The 19,528-nt window shown below is 38.7% G+C and overlaps 1 protein-coding gene across 1 annotated transcript in view; it reads right to left on the bottom strand.

The window, feature by feature from the left end:
- The window catches only part of PTPRO (protein tyrosine phosphatase receptor type O), a 265,891-nt gene that overhangs the window by 71,997 nt on the left and 174,366 nt on the right, over nt 1-19,528 (bottom strand). The window contains exons 8-12 of the mRNA XM_055571060.1: nt 15,603-15,723; nt 15,067-15,260; nt 13,120-13,231; nt 7,951-8,102; nt 6,413-6,533 (exon numbers count right to left, since the gene is read on the bottom strand). Coding sequence (XP_055427035.1) covers nt 6,413-6,533; nt 7,951-8,102; nt 13,120-13,231; nt 15,067-15,260; nt 15,603-15,723 — 700 coding nt within the window. The remainder of the gene's footprint in view (nt 1-6,412; nt 6,534-7,950; nt 8,103-13,119; nt 13,232-15,066; nt 15,261-15,602; nt 15,724-19,528) is intronic.

Below are 19,528 nucleotides of genomic sequence, written 5' to 3'. Positions count from 1 at the left end.
CAGACACATATATCAATGGGCTTCCCTGGTGATTCAGATGGTAAAGAATTTGCAGTATAGGAGACCCAGGTTCGAGCCTTGGGTTGGGAAGATCTCCTGGAGGAGGAAATGGCCACCCACTCCAGTATTCTTGTCTAGAGAATTCCATGGACAGAGGAGCCTGGCAGGCTACAGTCCATGGGGTCTTAAAGAGTCAGACACAACTGAGTGACTAACACTAACACTACATAGCAATAGTCTCTTTATTCGACAACTGCATTTTTTATGTTTTTTTATGTCTGAGGAAGAATCCTTGACTCTCAACTTGTGCCCAGGTAACTCCTCTTCTAGTTTTTCTAGTCCTTTCAATCTCAATAAATTGCCCGACCCCCACCCTAGTTGCTCAAGGGCAAAGTCTAGGAGCCATTCTTAATTTCTCTTTCACTCATTTCTTGTTTTCACCCCATCAGAAAGTTCTGTGGCCACAACCTCCAAAACAGCTCCAGAATTCTGCCCACTTCTCTCCATCTCCCTTCCTACCATTTTGGTCAAAGTCACCATCATTTCCCATGGCACTTATTTGAATTAGAATGCTGTTTTTAAGGTTAGTGATGACTAACCCCTTAACTGGTTCCCTACCTTTATTTTTGACCTCCAAATCTTTTCTCCCTTGAGCAACCAGAAGGATTGTTTTAAATATAAGTCAGATTATTTGTTTAATTCTCTAAATGACTTCTCATATGCAACCTGAAAATAAAATCTCAACTCCAAGCCTTATAATCCTATATAATCTGATTCTTTCTGCCCAGGAGCTCTTGCCCAACCTTTTCATGGCTGGTCCTTTCTTGTTATTCAGATCTCTTCTCATTGCTTCTTCAGAGAAAGCTTTTACTGGAAAGCCATCTGCATTGTACTGCCCTATTTTAATGCTCTTCCCCAGTGGCTCAGAAGGTAAAGAATCTGCCTGCAATGTGGGAGACCTGGATTTGATTGGGAAGATTGCTGGAAGGAGGGAACGGCAACCCACTCCAGTATTCTTGTCTAGAGAATTCCATGGACAGAAGGGCCTGGTGGGCCACAGTCCAGGGGGGTTGCAAAGAGTCGGACACAGCTGAGCACATAAGAAGTCTGACATCTGAACAGTGCTTAGAAGTTTCTCAGCATATATTTGTTAAATAAATTAATGAATGGATATGCTATTACTGTTAGGGGAACCTCTGACTGAGACCACCCACCCAGGCCAGATTACCATAGTAACCACTTGCATAAGTTATCTTACAACAGAAGGTCCTGGTAAGGGACATGGAACTAACAAGCTACCACCAACTGGAAGAATTCAGAAAAGGTCAAAAGGAGAAATTTCAGTCCAAATGTCCCACCAACCTTCCAGAATCCTTCTTGTTGGAGTTCATCTTGATTGAGCAAAGTCTGTGCCATTAGGAAGAACCCTGAGTCAGAATGATTGCCCAGAGACAACCCAGAAACTAACCCCATAAAACCCTAGACTGTGAGCCACATGGCAGAGAAGTTCTCCTGGTTTCCCTTACTCTATTGCTAACCACCTGGGCACTGTTTCCCAATAAAATCTCTTGCTTTGTCAGTATGTGTGTCTCCTCGGACAATTCATTTCCAAGTGCTAAACAAGAGCCCACTCTTGGGCCCACTCTCAGGTCCTTCTTCCTGCAACATTACCATTGATCTATTTTATGAATCTCATTCTTTTTTTTTTTTTTTTATTCTTATTTCTTTCCCTCACTCCTTCTTTCCTTCTTTTCCTTTTTTTTCAGTTGGAAAACTGATTGTCTGATGTAAACTTACAAATCCTCCTAATGTTTCACCAGAGCTCCAGGTGGATTCACCAAGGCTAGAATTTATGACTGGTTGCTGGTTGAAGCCATGATTGCATGCAGACCAATGAGTACTTGTAAAATGACAAGTCTTAATGCAGATTTGATTGACATTTGTGTTGACTGCCAAAGGGAACTGCCATCATCTACCACTGTAGTACCATGAAACTCTTGGCACTCTAAAATTCTTAATGGGATGACTGGCTCCAAGCCTTGCAAACAGCACCATCAGCAGTACTGTCTTCTCCTGGATGTCCATTGATGACATAATAATCGGATAATTTTGGTAGTATACCATTTTGGATTAATTTACTTTTGTTCTGGATTCACTGATAGAATGGTTTCTTTCCTCAGATGGCAAGAATGAATGTTTTGTGAAAAAAAACTTGCAACTCAGTTATTACTAAAGCAAAATATTTCACTTCTCTGAAAGATGGAACTTGTTTTGGTTAAATATTAACAATAATACTAATTTCAACTTTGAAGTCTGTAGTTTCATTTCCATTCAACAAATACCTATTAAGTATCTACAGCAGAGAAGGCATTGTGTTGTAGAAAATTAAAACAGCTTATAAAACACAATAATGTGATTAGAGAATGGAAAATAGACCTTTAGACAAATGGATAAAAAGTATGTTCTTATTTTTTTTTAATTTCACATTTTGCTTTTATTTTATTTTTTTTAATTTAATTTTATTTTTTAAACTTTACATAATTGTATTAGTTTTGCCAAATATCAAAATGAATCCGCCACAGGTATACGTGTGTTCCCCATCCTGAACCCTCCTCCCTCCTCCCTCCCCATTCCATCCCTCTGGGTCGTCCCAGTGCACCAGCCCCAAGCATCCAGTATCGTGCATCGAACCTGGACTGGCAACTCGTTTCATACATGATATTTTACATGTTTCAATGCCATTCTCCCAAATCTTCCCACCCTCTCCCTCTCTCTCAGAGTCCATAAGACTGTTCTATTTTGTTTTCAGAAAAAAAAAGGCTGAGGACAGATACATTATACAAAGATTGTCTTGCTTTCAGAGAGGAACAAGATTGAGGGAATATTCTGTCTGATATTAATATACAACATGGAAAAGCTGATTGATTCTAAGGGTAATGATTCACTAGAAATAATTGCTGTGATAACTTGCTTCCCTACTTGAAACATTTAAAGGAACTTCCTAAATTGGTATAGGCAATCTTGTTCATTAATGGAGAGATATGGAGGCTCAAAACCCAATGGCAAGTTTGGGAAACAAAGTCAGTTTCTTACTCCCACTCCTATTTGTGTGAGTGTAATTGTTTCAGTTTATGACTTTAACCCATATTCTTGAGACTTCATAGATCATTCATAATGTCACGTAAAAATGACAGCAAAGCAATAGGCCACTGAAGGCTACTTTGGTAAGACCACCTCTGAACTTACACTGTAAGGGAGACCAGCATACCAAATGAATTGGATAAAGCATCTAGAAGCTTGGAAAGAGAAAGCCTTGGGGAGCACAGGCAGAGTCTTCAAGTAATTCCAGTTACCTGGAAGCAAATTTGAACTAACATTCATGCAAAAGACAAAAGAGACACAGATGTAAAGAACAGACTTTTGGACTCTGTGGGAGAAGGCAAGGGTGGGAAGATTTGAGAGAATAGCACTGAAACATGTATATTACCATATGTGAAATAGCTGACCAGTCCAAGTTCAATGCTTGAAGCAGGCATTCAGGGTCTGTGCACTGGGACAACCCAGAGGGATGGGATGGGGGAACACATGTACACCCTTGGCTGATTCATGTCGATGTATGGCAAAAACCACGACAAAATTGTAAAGTAATTAGCCTCCAATTAAAATAAATAAATTAAATTTAAAAAATCAGAGATAATGGTTGGAATTGCTAAGCAGATGATTTTTTTCTTAATAAATAGATCATCTAGTATTGGAAACTGGTGATCTCCACATTCCTGAAATTCAAGTATAGACTGCTAAGGAGGAGTAGATTGGGGGCAGTGCAAGAAAGATTGAACTTAACTCATGAGTCTTGATGAGTCCTGGAGAAGGAAATGGCAACCCACTCCAGTACTCTTGTCTGGAAAATCACATGGACGGAAAAGCCTGGTAGGCTACAACCCATGGGGTTGCAAAGAGTGAGCAAAGACTGAGCAAAAAGTGAGTCAACTGAGTGACTTCACTTTCACTTTCATGAGTCTTGATAAGAGCAGTAGAGCCCCCTTAAGGGTGCTTGGAAATTTGCAGAAATGTTTTTAGCTGTCACAAAAGATCACAAAGTCACAAAGTCAATCAGACTTCTGTGGGCAGGGCTCAGAAATTCTACATGTCTTTCTATGATCAAGAAAGTTCCAAAGAGAAAAATTGTCCCATGTCCCACATTCCACATAAACTTCTAATTTTGTGACCAGAATAAATTCATTATAAATATAGTTACAAGTACTTTATCACACAATTAATATTGGAAAAAATTATCATTCTAAATAAAGTAAGTCAAGAAGAGAAAGACAAACCATATGATATCACTTATAGGTGGAATTGAATTTACAAATGCTATAAATGAACTTATTTGAAAAACAGAAACATACTCATGGTTTTAGAAAACAAAGCTATAGTTACTGAAAGGAAAATGTGGGGAAGGGGAGGGATAAGTTAGGACCTTGGAATTAACAAACACACTCTGCTATATATAAGATAAATAACCAACAAGGACCTACTGTATAGCACAGAAAAGTCTACTCAATATTCTTAATAACCTATATGGGTAAAGAATCTGAAAAAGAATGAATACATGTATATGTATACCTGAATCCCTTAGCAGGACACCTGAAACTAACACAACATTGGTAATCAATTGTACTTCAATACATTTTTGAAAGTGATACTGAAAAACTACTCAATAATTTACTGACCAGATTGTCTATTTAGTACATCATGCATTTTCAATTATCTATTTAATTCTAAATGCTTTCAGTGCAAGAGTTTAGTTCTTATCACGGCAAATAGGAGACAAAAAAGATTTAAAACTTAATGTCTTGTGCATTGAATTATAGAGAAAATGCAACTAGTGGAAAATCTGAGAAAATATTGTTTTGTTTTGTCTCAGATTTTCCAAGAATTTCTAAAGCATCACTGACAGCACTACTGATCCTGGTATTTAAGCTGCTACTAAGTCACCCTGGTTCATCTTCACTTAAGCAGTACATAGAACATAGTACTAACAGAGAGGATTTGAGATTTTTATGGACAGACTCGGACACAGAGTACAAGCTGGCAGACATCTGAAATGATGATGTCAGTAAGTTGCACTAAGTGTTTTGAAAATATTTTTATTGCCACTCTGTATGTAAATTTATTTTTTATTGAATTATAATTGATACACAATATTGTATTAGTTTCAGGTGTACAATGTAATTATTCAATATTTTTATTGATCACAAAATGATTTCATGACATCTAGTCACGTATAGGCTTTATTTTCAATGATTAAAATGATGAGGTCTCTGCTGTAATAATTGTATATTGATGTGCATTTATTGTGGGGTTATCATCCTTAAACTGACACTGCCCAAGAAGTCTACCACCCAACTTTTTGCCAATATGTTCTCTTTTGCAAATTATAGGATGTCATCTCTGAGGTCCCTTTAAGTACCCGAAACTAAATATTTTAACACATGGTATTGTTGAATGTAGAAGATGTGTTTTGCATTACATAGCGTCACTTCCCAGTTGCTTTTCATAATATAATTATTTTAACACCACGCAATTTCCTCATTTTCCCTTGCAGCTCATCATTTTCCTTAGCATGTTATCCTCACTCTAACCAACATTATTTTCCACTTTCTTTCATTATAAGCAAATATATCTACTCTCTTAATATTTCTCCTAACTCTAGTTTTTATTCTAGGGCCCAGCTGCACTTAAGCTTGACAGTTATTTATTTTTAATTAATAGTAATAAATGAGTTAATATGAATTTGTTCATTCCTTTATTTTTATCCTTCTTGTATGGAAGAACTACAGTTCTTGTTACTTCTTACAAACTCATATTTATTCATTTTCATTGTAGGTGGTCATCAAGTAGTCCCATTACGACTTTTAGAAGAGTGAAAAGCTGTACCTGAACACATACATAGGGAATCCATGTTATTTTTTTAATATAAATTATTGTCCTTTTATCTTGATTTTATCGTAGACTTAGGATGCTACATCAAATTTGAAAAATCAATATGTGGATTATTTTATCTATGAAGTTCAGCTTTATTTATGTAAAAGGGAAATAGTATCTGATAGGGTTGAGACTATTGCACTAGGTCCTTCCAGCTCTAAAATCCTAAGACTCTGTGGTTCTTCTAATCTTATTATGAACAATGAACTCCCTTCTCCCAACACAGTAGACACTGTCCTCACAGAAACATATGTTGAATGTACTTTTTTGGATAGTGTAAAGTCTTTTTTTGCATTTATAAAAGACACTGAACCAGTTTTTTCCATTTCTTTGAGTTGAGAAGACCATGCTAAACCAAGAGATACAAACACTAGTCCTCCAGCATGATTACTTGCACACACACACACCTGTGTTCTCTTCTTACCTAGCTTGACAAGACGGAGCATGGAGGTGTTACTTCCTCTCTCTGTGCAAGCAGTTACAGAGAGATTGTAGATATCTCCAGGCGGCAGGCTGAGAACTGCAGTCATGACATTGCGCGTTACCTGCAAGATCACCAAAATCAAGCTGTAGGGCTATCACAGGCATCCCATCTCTGTTCTGTGCTGCAGTCTACAGCTGATTAAACCTTATGGATATGTGATTTCCTCTGAAAATGATACAAATTCCTCAACTGAGCCAAATACAAGGTAGCTCTAAATAAGCACAACACAGATCAGAACATTTTTTGTGATTAATTCCTTTGTTTGGAATAGGTATTACTATGATTTTTTTTGTCCCTCTTGCATTCACAGCAAATTTTAGAAAAAGCAATTACTGGGTTGCAAAAATAGGAACATTGCTCAGCCCAAGCTGAGAAGCTCAGAGGAAACTTAGCCATATCCACAGACACCTGGCTTCTTAACTAAAGACTACATTTCCCAGTTTCTAATATTGATAGTAGGGACCATGTGACCCAATTCCAATCAATGGATTGTTAGAGGAAGTCCCATGGTCAACTTAGAGTTTTGTTGACACCTTTTAAGTGCTGGGCCTCCACATCCTCTCTTTTTCCCTTCCCGCAGGCTGGAATGGGGCTGTAAAGGTGAGTGGAGTTAACCTATGCAGGTGATGACTATACGCAGTGGCAGATGGAGCAGCAAAATAGAACAAATCTGGACTCTTGAATAATCTCTCATGGCAGAGGTACCCCTTTAGTCCTGGGCACCTTGAGAGAGATATAGATGTTGATATTTTTTAAACCACAATCTTAAAAATTTTTTTTATTTCAATTGTTTAGTTGGTACCCTAACTAGTACAATGTCAAAAAGCTTAATAAACCAGGAGAGAAATCAGTACTTTCAAAGTCTCCAAATATTGAGGGTGTTAGGGACATATGGAGAAAAAAGTGAAAATACTGTGATTTTCTTGAAAATGTTTGGTATTACGAAGAAAAAGCTCAAATCATAACTTTAAATATAGGTGAAATCAACTACAACTATTAAAAATTAAAAGGTAAGCTCTGTGAAAGAAGGACTTCAATTTTGTTCATTATCCTATCTCCAGAGAGGCTTCTCAGGTGGTGCTAGTGGTTAAAAAAAAAAAAAAAAAAACCTGCCTGCCAATACAGGAGACTCAAGAGAGAGTGGATTCTAAGATCCCCTAGGGGAGGAAATGGCAACCCATTCCAGTATTCTTGCCTGGAAAATTCCATGGACAGAGGAGCCTGGCGGGCTACGGTCTTTGGGGTTGCAAGAATTAGACTCAACTGAGCATGCACATGAGCACGCGTGCATCCACATGCACGCATGCACACACACACACACACACACACACACACACACACCATCTCCAGAACCAAAAACAGTGCTAATTGGCGTGCAAACACTTGCTTAATGTCTCAGTAAATGTTTGCTTCATGATTTTCAATAGTATACGCAAATAAATGTCAGGTGCCCAATACTGGGACTCAAAGAAACATACACTCTTTTTAATTTTCTTCTTTCCTTCTGCAACAACCATCCAGTGGAGCATTCTAGAATGGGAGAGGTCTGTGGTGTCATCCCCGTAGGTCCAACTGATGTACAACAGACTGTTGAAATATTCCACAGACGTGATTTCCGGAGCAACTGGGGCTACAATGGAGGAAAGAAACACACTTTAATTTAGTAGAATACTAGTAATTAAAGAACTTATCAATACAACATGAAATCCCATTCAGAGCTTGTGCTTAGTTACTCAGTCACGTCCAACTCTTTGTGACTCTATGGACTGCAGCCCGCCAGGCTCCTCCATCTATGGGGATTCTCCAGGCAATAATACTGAAGTGGCTTGCCATGCCCTTCTCCAGGGGATCTTCCCAAAGGGATCCCCAGAGGGATCAAATCCAGGTCTCCCCGTCTGAGCCACCAGGGAAACCAAACTCTATACAGAGTTTAAAGAATTAAAATTCACACCTCATGATGGACTTCCCAAGTGGCACTAGTGGTAAAGAACCCGCCTGGCAATGCAGGAGACATAAGAGATGGGAGTTTCATTCCTGGGGCAGGAATGAAATACTGGCCCACTCCAGTATTCTTGCCTGGAGAATACCATAGACAAAGGAACTAGGAGGGCTACAGTCCATAGCATTGCAAAGAGTTAGAACACAACTGAAGTGGCTTAGCATGTATGCACAACAGCACGCATGATAGTCCTAGGGACTCGTGGACATGTCTGTAATATAGTGAAGTTGGATGGTATGAGGTGGGCAGTTGTTCTGTGGGATGTTACCTTGCGTGGCTCAGACCCAGGACAGCCAGACTCAACTATGCCTGAGGAGAGCACGCCTTTTTACAAAAATTTCAGTTATAAGATTACTAAAACATTAACTTGTTTGGGTCAATTGTTCAGTTAATTTGTTGCTGCATCAATAAATTAATATTATTAGGCACTGGTGAACTTATTTTCCAAGCAGTACTGAAAACTCTGGGGTCCTGTAAAAATAAATCTTTTTTATTTTGGCAGCAAAGAAGGTTACAGGATAGACAGTAGAATCAATGAGTAAAGGGACAGAAAAATAAATAATATGTCCATAAGATAACAAGACAATGGCATTGACAGTGTGTAGCCCAGTGCTTTGTGGAAGGTAGGGCTCTAAATAAAGTTGCTGAAGCAAGTATTAAAGAAAGGAAGGAAGGGATTTTGAAAATCATGCTTCAAAGCTAAATTCTAACACCAAGTTTATTAATTTATTTTATAATCTTACACATTTAAATTTTTAAGAATCCCAGTAGGGGACGAGATTTCATCACAAGCTTTGTAATACATAAGTTCTGAAAGCATACTTTAATTATTTTTTAAAAGTAACTGATAATTCTGAAGATTTCAGCAAGCACATAGACAGTTGAATTTAAATTCCATGTGATCTTGAATATAGCCAAGCAAGTTTTCTTTGCATGATTCAGCCCCAAATCAACTAATGGTTGGAGGAGAATTTCTACATATTAAAAAAGACTTATTTTGGGGCTTCCCTGGAAGCTCAGTGGTAAAGAATCCACCTGCCAATGTAGGAAAAATGAGTTTGATCCCCGGTCCAGGAAGATCCCTCATGCTGGGGAGCAACTAAGCCCAAATGCCATGACTACTGAGCCCATGTACCTAGAACATGTGATCCACAAGTGAGGCTACTGCAGTAAGAAGCCCACACGCTGCAATGAAGAGTAGCCCCACTCACTGCAACTAAGAAAGCCTGCGTGCAGCAACAGAGACCCAGGACAGCCAAAAATAAATAAATAAAATAATAAATCATAATGGAAAAAAAAGACATTTTTTTCAACATGCCGTAATATATATAATGAATATTCATATATATGTTTCAGAATAATTGTTTACTGAAGAGATTTTAACAGAGTAAAAAATACATTTCTGTTTCATACTGTGTATGAATAGCATTTCTATATGTTTGACAATGAAAATTTTAAATTGTCAACAATATCTATAACAAGTAGCACAAACCCATATCATAATGCAGAAAATTCTAATAAAGCATAATCACCCTGGCTTAACATATTTGTACATACTTCATTATTTACAAGTACCTATGCTTAATGCTTCTTCAAAGGGTATATTCTCATGTTCTAATTTGAGTGAAGACAAGACACATTTAAAATTATAGGGAGTTTGGGATGGACATGTACACACTGCTATATTTAAAATAGATAACCAACAAGGACCTGCTGTATAGCACATGGAACTCTGCTTATGTGGCAGCCTGGAAAGGAGGGGAGTTTGGGTGGAGAATGGATATATGTATAAGTATGGCTGAGTTCCTTTGCTGTTCACTTGAAACTATCACAACATTGTTAACTGGCTATACCCCGGTACAAAATAAAGAGTTAAAAAAATAAAATTAAAAAGCCAGACATATACGTCTCCCCATCACAAGTACCAAGTCTTCAGATCATTCTCCTTCATGTTGTTGCTTTCAAATCCAGTGTATTGCTGAAAGACCACCAGATGTCACTATTTGTTTATTAAACATTACTTGGTACACTAGTATAATTATGAACTTGACTTGCAGACAAGTTGCCTGCCAGATGGTAGACTTGAGGGCCTAAAAATCAGCCATTATTCAAATATTTTATTCCTATTTTCTCTTATACTACACAATTTGTCAATTTGGATTACGATTAAAAAGCATATGAAAGTGAAGTATCAGATCTTTATTTGCTTTAAAATTGAAATGAGGGAAGAAAGCGCCCCTTGCCCCTAAAAAGGCTAAAATTTCAAATAGTTTTAGATATAGTTATAGAAATAAAGCTCAGGTACCACATATGTTTTAATAACAATTTAGATTGCATGATTTAATTCTCACACTACCCTGTGAGGTATTATTATGCCTATTTAAAAATTATTTGCTTATTTATTTGACTGCCTTGGGTCTCATTTGCAGCATGCAGGATCTTTAGTTGGGGCATGTGGGATCTAGTTCCTTGACCAGGGATGCAACCTGAATTCCCTGCATTGGGAGCAACGGAGTCTTGGCCACTGGACCACCAAAGAAGTCCCTATGCCCATTTTATAGATATGGAAATTGAGGCCATCTGTGTCAATATGCTTAGGTAAGACTGTGGACTGCCAGTGTCAGCATGACTTAGTAGTTGATCCCAGGAAAAAATCAGAAATTCCCAAAGATCAATTCATTGGAGACAACAGACTGCTTACCTAGGCAAGTAGCTTGCTTACTAACCAAAGTTTATGAATGCACACTTGCTTTGTCCACCTAAACTGTTATCTCATGATTTCTGCCTATTCCCAGGTGGTTCCAGCTTTGAAAGGCACACCAAAAGCACTTGGGTCCAGAACTCCAAATCCTATTAATACGTCATTTCTGATGTCACTCCTGGGAGACACCACAGAGCCTCTGTCCAGGTAGTTTCCCGACACTGCAGTGAGTTCTAAGACAGTTAGTTTTGTCCAGTTAGTCACCTGCTAGGCAATATTTTCAGTCTTACCGGTGAGAAAATAGAAATTCAGGATCCTTAAGTTAATTTGCTCAAAGTTTTGTAGCTGGAAATTAGCAAGGTCAGATCTGCTCAATAAGTGATCAGATGTGAAGTCTGGGCTTTTTCTAGACAGCTTCTTCTTCTGACAAGGAAAGAGCATTCTCAGACCACTCATCTCAATCAAGTTAAGTGTATGAATTACTCACACAGTGAAGTTTAATTATAATTAAATATGTGATTATTAATGTACTCAAAAAGCCTAACACAGGGCTTGTCAAATAATTGGCATTTTCTCTTTTTACGGTGGCCTTTCATTCTCCTACTCTAATATTACCATTAACATCTGGAACAAAGGAAGTACCAGACATTGGCCAGTAAAGAAAAGCTGTGAACTATGTAAGTTAACTGTATAAGAATCCACAAGATTACTATCTTTCCATTGTTTTTTAATTGATACATCTTAAGCCTATAAAACTAGCTGTCCGGTGAGGGAAATATTTTGACAGTTATTCTTCATCTAAACAATATTTTTCTTTTCTCAGTATAACTCTAATGACAGTTTTGCAGTCTCATCAAAAGTTCTTGAACAATCTTAGTTCAGACAACGAGGGTTACTGTTCTTGGTTGAATTTCTTCTTAATTGCTACCTCTGCCCACCTCTGCTGTCTCTGACATATGATAGTGAACTATTAATACATAACTTAAGGTTCTGAGGATCCATCACTAATAGTATTGTAAGTACTTTAAGTCTGGGTCATGTATTTTGCTAAATAGCTTATTTAATTGGGACCTAATAATAGATAATAGTAACAGATAATAGATACTATTATTATCCTTATTTTACAACTGAAAAAACCTGAGGCTTAGAAGAATTGCTGGAGTTTACAGGTAGAAGGCAGCAAAGTTGTGACTCACACCCAAGTCTACAAGTCTGCAAGCCTGTTTTAATTCCTGCCGTGGACCATACTGCAGTCAGCCTGTGACTTTACAAATGGCTTAATTAATAAGGAAATGGAGGCACTCTAGCAAATACAATTATCAAATGGATAAAATCAATTCAGTGCGGTGTGAAGCTGAAAGCTCTGCCTGTTACATCTCGATTCTAATCAATTCCTAACAGTGGTGCATAAATCAAGGGCAGTGACTCAGGATAAAAAGAAATCAAGGACAGTAACTCAGAGAAAAATTGCATTTTAATTTTTAAAGGCTATCATTTAAACAAATTATGAACTTTCAGAATCAAGTGTATCATCTTCATGAACAGAAAAGTAAATGGCACCCCACTCCAGTACTCTTGCCTGGAAAATCCCATGGACGGAGGAACCTGGTGGGCTGCCCGTCTATGGGGTCGCACAGAGTCGGACACGACTGAGAGACTTTCCTTTCACTTTTCCCTTTCATGCATTGGAGAAGAAAATGGCAACCTACTCCAGTGTTCTTGCCTGAAGAATCCCAGGGACAGAGGAGCCAGGGGGGCTGCCGTCTATGGGGTCGCACAGAGTTGGACAGGACTGAAGCGACTCAGCAGCTGCAGCAGCAGCATCTTCCATGAAAGTGATGTTCAATTGGTCCTGGGTGAAGGACTGCCATTTTCTGGAGATAAGCCCCTTCAGAACTCCCTCAAAATAGGCATCTGCTCTCATGGGGCCACTTCCCACACACTCACCTGTTATGAAGCTTATAGTGGACCTGTCACAGCAGCTGAGCTCCGGGTCTCCCCACGTTACCATGGTAACTCGAAAGTTGTAGTACCATGCTGGCAACAGATTCGCTATCCTCTAAAAAAAGCAAGAAGAAAAAGGCCCAGAAGGAAAATCATATTTTTGGAATAGAGTTATATATTTCTCTTAGGCTATGAAAAAATGAGTAATTTTTAATTTCCTTTCTGTGCCTTTGGGAGGCCTCCCTGGTGGCTCAGTGGTAAAGAGTCTGCCTGTCAATGCAGGAAATGCAGCTTCAATCCTGGGTTGGGAAGATCCTCTGGAGAAGGAAATGGCAACCCGCTCCAGTATTGCTGCCTGGGAAATCCCATGGACAGAGGAACCTGACTGTCTACAGATGATTTTGTGCTTCTCAAATTTTCCATTAAAATATTCTCTTTGGAATGAAGTGAGATGTAAATAAAATGATACACATAAATTTAACACAATTTAAACAATTATTCGAAGATACAGATAGTTTGAAAATGGGTTTTCATTTGCAGTTTCTTAAATTACTTTGCCAACAAAGGTTCATCTAGTCAAGGCTATGGTTTTTCCTATGGTCATGTATGGATGTGAGAGTTGGACTGTGAAAAAGGCTGAGAGCTGAAGAATTGATGCTTTTGAACTGTGGTGTTGGAGAAGACTCTTGAGACTCCCTTGGACTGCAAGGAGATCCAACCAGTGCATTCTGAAGATCAGCCCTGGGATTTCTTTGGAAGGAATGATGCTAAAGCTGAAACTCCAGTACTTTGGTCACCTCATGCGAAGAGTTGACTCATTGGAAAAGACTCTGATGCTGGGAGGCATTGGGGGCAGGAGGAGAAGGGGACGACAGAGGATGAGATGGCTGGATGGCATCACTGACTCGATGGACATGAGTCTCAGTGAACTCCGGGAGTTGGTGATGGACAGGGAGGCCTGGCGTGCTGTGATTCGTGGGGTCGCAAAGAGTCGGATACGACTAAGCGATTGAACTGAACTGAACTGAAACAATTATTCGAAGATACAGATAGTTTGAAAATGGGTTTTCATTTGCAGTTTCTTAAATTACACAAGTGAACTGGTACTTAATTGTAAGTGACTGGATGGACACATCTTCCTATTTCTAAGACATGATCTTTCACAATTCTACATTCTCTCATCTTGGACTGTTAGCATGTGTTCATACTGGGTGGCAATCATGAGTGTTGTCAGCTGAGTAGTGGACAGTTGTTTGCTTTCTGTGTGACCTGTAGATAACCTGTACTTCTAAACTTATTCCAAAAGAGCAATCTTTACCTGCTCATTTGAAGACCATCACTAATGGTCTGACATTGCAGGTATTTAACTGATTTGTTGATGTCAAGAATAGTCATCACTCAAGTTAAGAAGTGTCCACTCACTACTGAATAACTAAAGGAAAATGTGTTTTCTGTTTTAGGAGCAGAAAGAAACAATAAGCATGTGATGTGCTTAGTTGCTCAGTCATGTCCGACTCTTTGCGACCCCATGGACTATATAGCCCACCAGGCTCCTCTGTCCGTGGGGGTTCTCCAGGCAAAGAGTACTGGAGTGGGTTGCCATGCCCTCCTCCAGGGGATCTTTCCCACCCAGGGATCCAACACAGGTCTCCCACATTGCAGGCAGATTCTTTACCAGCTGAGCCACCAAAGAAGCAAGCATGTGACAGGTCTACTAAATTGGGGATTAGCAAATACACTCAATTAAGAGTGAAAGCCAGTTTCACACAGTTTTCTTTCTCAAAATACAAAAATAAAATTAAGAGCTAAAACAATCCCAAACTTGAAAGTAGCAAGTTACCTGCATGTGTTTACAAATGATCTAGTTTACATAATAATTTTTTCAGACACAGTTGGTATGTGAATGCATGTTGACACAGGAAAATGTGACAGCCGGTTAAGGAAAATTACCACTGAGGCAGTTAAGGAGACAGTCGCTGCTATTTCATAGTAGGTTGTCCATTCTGATGTCATTGTTGTAGGGTTGAAATAAAACATTTCGACCACATATTTTCTGAACACTCCTAAGTAAGGCCTGGTCCAGCTCAAAACGACTGCTGTAGGACCCAGGGGATAGAGCATCAAGTCTTTTATTCCAGTTGGAACTAAGAAGAAGGGAGGGGAGTGAAAAAAGAAAGTCAAGAAGGAATGTTTAATATCTTAACAATGGCTTCACATCTCTACTTACTGACTAACTAGGTATTTCACTTTTTTGATACAATCATTGAAAACTAACCATATTTGCCTGAGATTTTCTTTTTCCTAAGTAATGAATGCTAAGGATGTCTTCCAGGTATACAATTGTGGTCATTAATTACTCTGAAGGTTGAATATTGGGAGAACAAGTATGGACCTCCCATAACTGATGATAATGACTCGAACTTAGACATGGCACCCCTCCAAACAGTACTCTGATAAAGGTATTTTTCTTGTGGCTAGCAACTTACCAATAGCAAATGTCACAGGATCTGAAGGTGGTCCAATCAAAGGGCCTTTTCTTAGGTACATCACAACCTGGTACTGGGCACCAGGAACGAGATTTTCAATAATAGATTTGCTTGAGTTCACCTTTAAACCAAACACCCAATAAGATCTATTTAGAACTGGGTTTCAGCGTGTGACTCACAGGATAACATTGTATTCAGGGGCACTGCAAACTCACAAATGCCTTTGAAATCCAGAAGCCTTTATTCATGCTGAGGAAGGTCAAGTTTCAACATTAGGATGATTTATAGTTTATGAGAAGGCTGAAGGGAACCCAGAACATTCAAATTCTATGGCTGGCTTTAATAAGCCTTGTGAACTGCTCTATACCCATCAATGTCAATTGTAATTATGTACACTAGAGACACATCAGCCTCTAACCAAAATCAAATCAGCAATAAAATAAGGATAGTCTGACATCCTAAATTGTAGTGTCAGCTGATTACATACAAAGATCAGTGCAGGAATGTCTTTAGTCTCTCAACACTTAGAAGCATAAAATATCTAATTATAGTGATGGAAATGACCTCAGAGATTATCTAGTCCAAATCTCTCATTTAGTAGATCAAGAAGGTAAAGCTACAGAATAGCCAAGGTCACATATTTGGATCAGTGTTGGGACTGGAAGCCTAGCATCGTGACCTCCACTCCATGATATGGGCAAAGCACCAAGACACAGCAGCAAGCGCTTTACAAGGCCACTGTGACAACCTGCCAAGACTGAATCAGGAAGAACTGGAACAGGCTGATCACTAGTAGTGAAACTGAATTTGTAATAAAAAAAAATCTCCCAGCAAGCAAAAGTCCAGTATTAGACAGTTTCACAGGGGAATTCTGCCAAATATATAAAGAAAAGTTAATACCTATCCTTCTCAAACTATTCCAAAAATTCATTGTACAGGACTACCATTACCCTGATACCAAAACCAAGAGAGAAAATTACAGGCCAATATCTTTGATGACTATAGATGCAAAAATTCTCAACAAAATATTAGCAAACTGAATTCAACAATACATAAAATGGATCATTCACCACGATCAAGTGGGATTTATTCTAGTACTTAACACATTTTAAGTGGTAAAACTAATAGTGCTCATTGTTAAAACTGGTCACACTGTAGAAGAGCAAATGAGGTCAATTTGTAGCCTTTCTGGTCTCCTCTCACCACTTCCCACATTTTGGGGGGCAGTCTTCTAGACCTTCTTTGATACATATATCCATAAACAATTAAGTATTGAACCATACAGGTGTTATACCATAAATATTGCTCCAAACTTTTCCTTTAAACTTAACAATTGTAAACATGTGAACATACCTGACAATGTAACCTTGCTTTCATTTAGAGTATCTCAAAAAACACACAGAGGGTAGATTGTTTCAGGGTGATGGTAAAGTTTCTTTGGTTTGATAATATTTTAGGCAGTGGTTGATTCTAATTATTCAAATGACTTCCTGGAATTATAACCACTTAAATATGCTATCCTAATAAATTCATGCCAGGAAAATTACACTGCCTTAAAAAAAAATAAGAACCAATAATGTGTATATGTATCACACTACTAAAAAAGTGAGAGGAGGGCAAATGATATTGAACTTGACTTTAGTCACAAATTATTAATATAAATACTAATTTCCTCCTACTTTTAAAATATTTACTGAGGCACCTACATCACTTCTATTCCTTTATACCTTTTTCTTTATCCTGGACCTGCTTAGCGGTGGATTGGAGGTGGGCAGGGGAAATATTCCTATACTAGTGTTAAGTCGCTTCAGCTGTGTCTTACTCTTTTGCAACCCTATGACCATAGCCTGCCTGGCTCCTCTGTCCATGGGATTCTCCAGGCAAGAATAGTGGAATGGGTTGTCATTTCTTACTCCAGGGGATCTTCCCAACAAAGGGACTGAGCCTGCGTCTCTTACCTCTCCTTCATTGGCAGGTGGGTTCTTTACCACTAGCACCACATGGAGAGCCCCAAGTAGTAATACTCTACTTACTAAATAACATGTTTCGTTCTCTAGAGGAGTACTCCACACTCCTTCTCCAATTTTCACCCCATGTTTGCATTCCAGTATTTCCTATCTCTTATTTCTGACTGGCTTTGTCTCCATTCCAAAGAATTCAGTCCAGCCCAATGCATTTCCATCTAGGCCCTGGCCCTATCCTTTCTCAGCTAAAGAAATGGAGGAAAGATACACCATACAGCATAGGAAATATAAACAAGGAGGTTAAACTAGATGAGAGTTCTTTTAAGTCTGAAATGGTCTTCTCTCTTTCTTTGGCTGAACCACATGGCTTCTGGGATTTTAGTTCCCCAATCAGGGATTGAACCTGGGCCCTGGCAGTGGAAGCTTGGAGTTCTAACCACTGCACCACAAGGGAATTCCCCAGAAATGGTCTTATGTATATATTATGGAATCCTCTTTCCGTGACATCTTTCTGTATACTTATTATAGTTACTCAGTTTCTATGGAGAATCTCTAGAACCTCTTCAGCTTCTTCCCTTGACACAAAAAGTATTCAGTTAGGTCTGCATAATAATAAAAGTTAATTTCCAGCACACCTTACTATTGGTATGTTCCAAACATTGCATTAAGCATCAAGTCCTCTTATTTTTATTACAGCTCTATGAGGTAGGATATGCTTCTCCTTCTATTACAGATTCAGATGGTAGGACTTAGAAAGAAAGAACTCAGAGCTGGTAGCTGCTAAAATCAGGTCTGAAACTCAATTCTGTTTGAGTCTAGAGTCTCTGCTTTTAGTCAACACTCTTGACTCCATCAGGATGAGTGGTGAGGATGACCTTCTCCTAGTGTATCATCTGTAATGCACAAGAAAAAGTTCTCTCCCAGAAGTCAAATCACTTGAGATGGGGTCTCAGCTCTGATACTAATCAGTTGTGTGACGGCAGGCAGGTCCCTTCAATATTCACCCTCTTAGCTCTATCATTTCCTTATTTGTAAAGCTAACAAACTGATTGACTGATTGGTCTTTCTTTCCAATTTAGTCACTTAGTTATTATACACGCCTGTAAATTGTCACCAAACATGTATGGACCAAGCAGACCACATGTAAAAATAAATGTACATTGGGACTTTCCTGGTGGTCCAGTGGTTAAGACTCCATGCTTCCACTGCTGGAGCACATGTTTGAGCCCTAGTTGGAGAACTAAGATCCCACATGCCATGTGTGAAGGTAAAAATTTTAAAAATGGTAAAAAGAATGGACCTGGCCTTTAAAAGATATTAAATATATATCCATATATTACATGATGCTTCTTTATTCTGAAATTTGTAATTGTGTGTAAGTCTTTGGAGAGTCCTTTATATGACACTGAGCACTGGCTTTATTATGCTCACTGCATTTTCACAGACTTATTAGTGAATAGCTTGAATACAATGCTTATTAACAGGGACATATTACAAAACTCTCTTTCTCATGAATATTCACGTATGAACTCACACAAAACAGCAACCAGACATGAAGTACATACACTTAATGAGGACAAATTCAAATTGAGAGGTACCAAGGGTCTTCCCTGGTGGCTCAGATGGTAAAGAATCTGCCTGCAATGCAGGAGACTTGGGTTTGATCCCTGAATCAGGAAGATCCCGTGGAGAAGGGATTGGCTACCTACTCTGGTATTCTTGCCTGGAGAATTCCTTGGAGAGATGAGCCTTGGGGGCTACAGTCTGTGGGGGTTGCAAAGAGTCGGACATGACTGAGTGAGTTTTTACTTCACTTCACTTCAAGATATCTACATGCAAGGCTAGACTCTAAGCTTCATGAAATCAAGGCTCAAATCAAATTTGTTCTTATTTCTAGCATCTCACACAGAACCTCCTAGAAAACAAATCAATGAAACTGTGGGGAGGAGCAGGGGAACTAGC

The sequence above is a fragment of the Bubalus kerabau genome, chromosome 1 (genome assembly GCF_029407905.1).
Source record: "Bubalus kerabau isolate K-KA32 ecotype Philippines breed swamp buffalo chromosome 1, PCC_UOA_SB_1v2, whole genome shotgun sequence".
In the NCBI taxonomy this organism is placed as follows: domain Eukaryota; kingdom Metazoa; phylum Chordata; class Mammalia; order Artiodactyla; family Bovidae; genus Bubalus; species Bubalus kerabau.
This window is presented reverse-complemented; position numbering and strand designations above follow the sequence as displayed.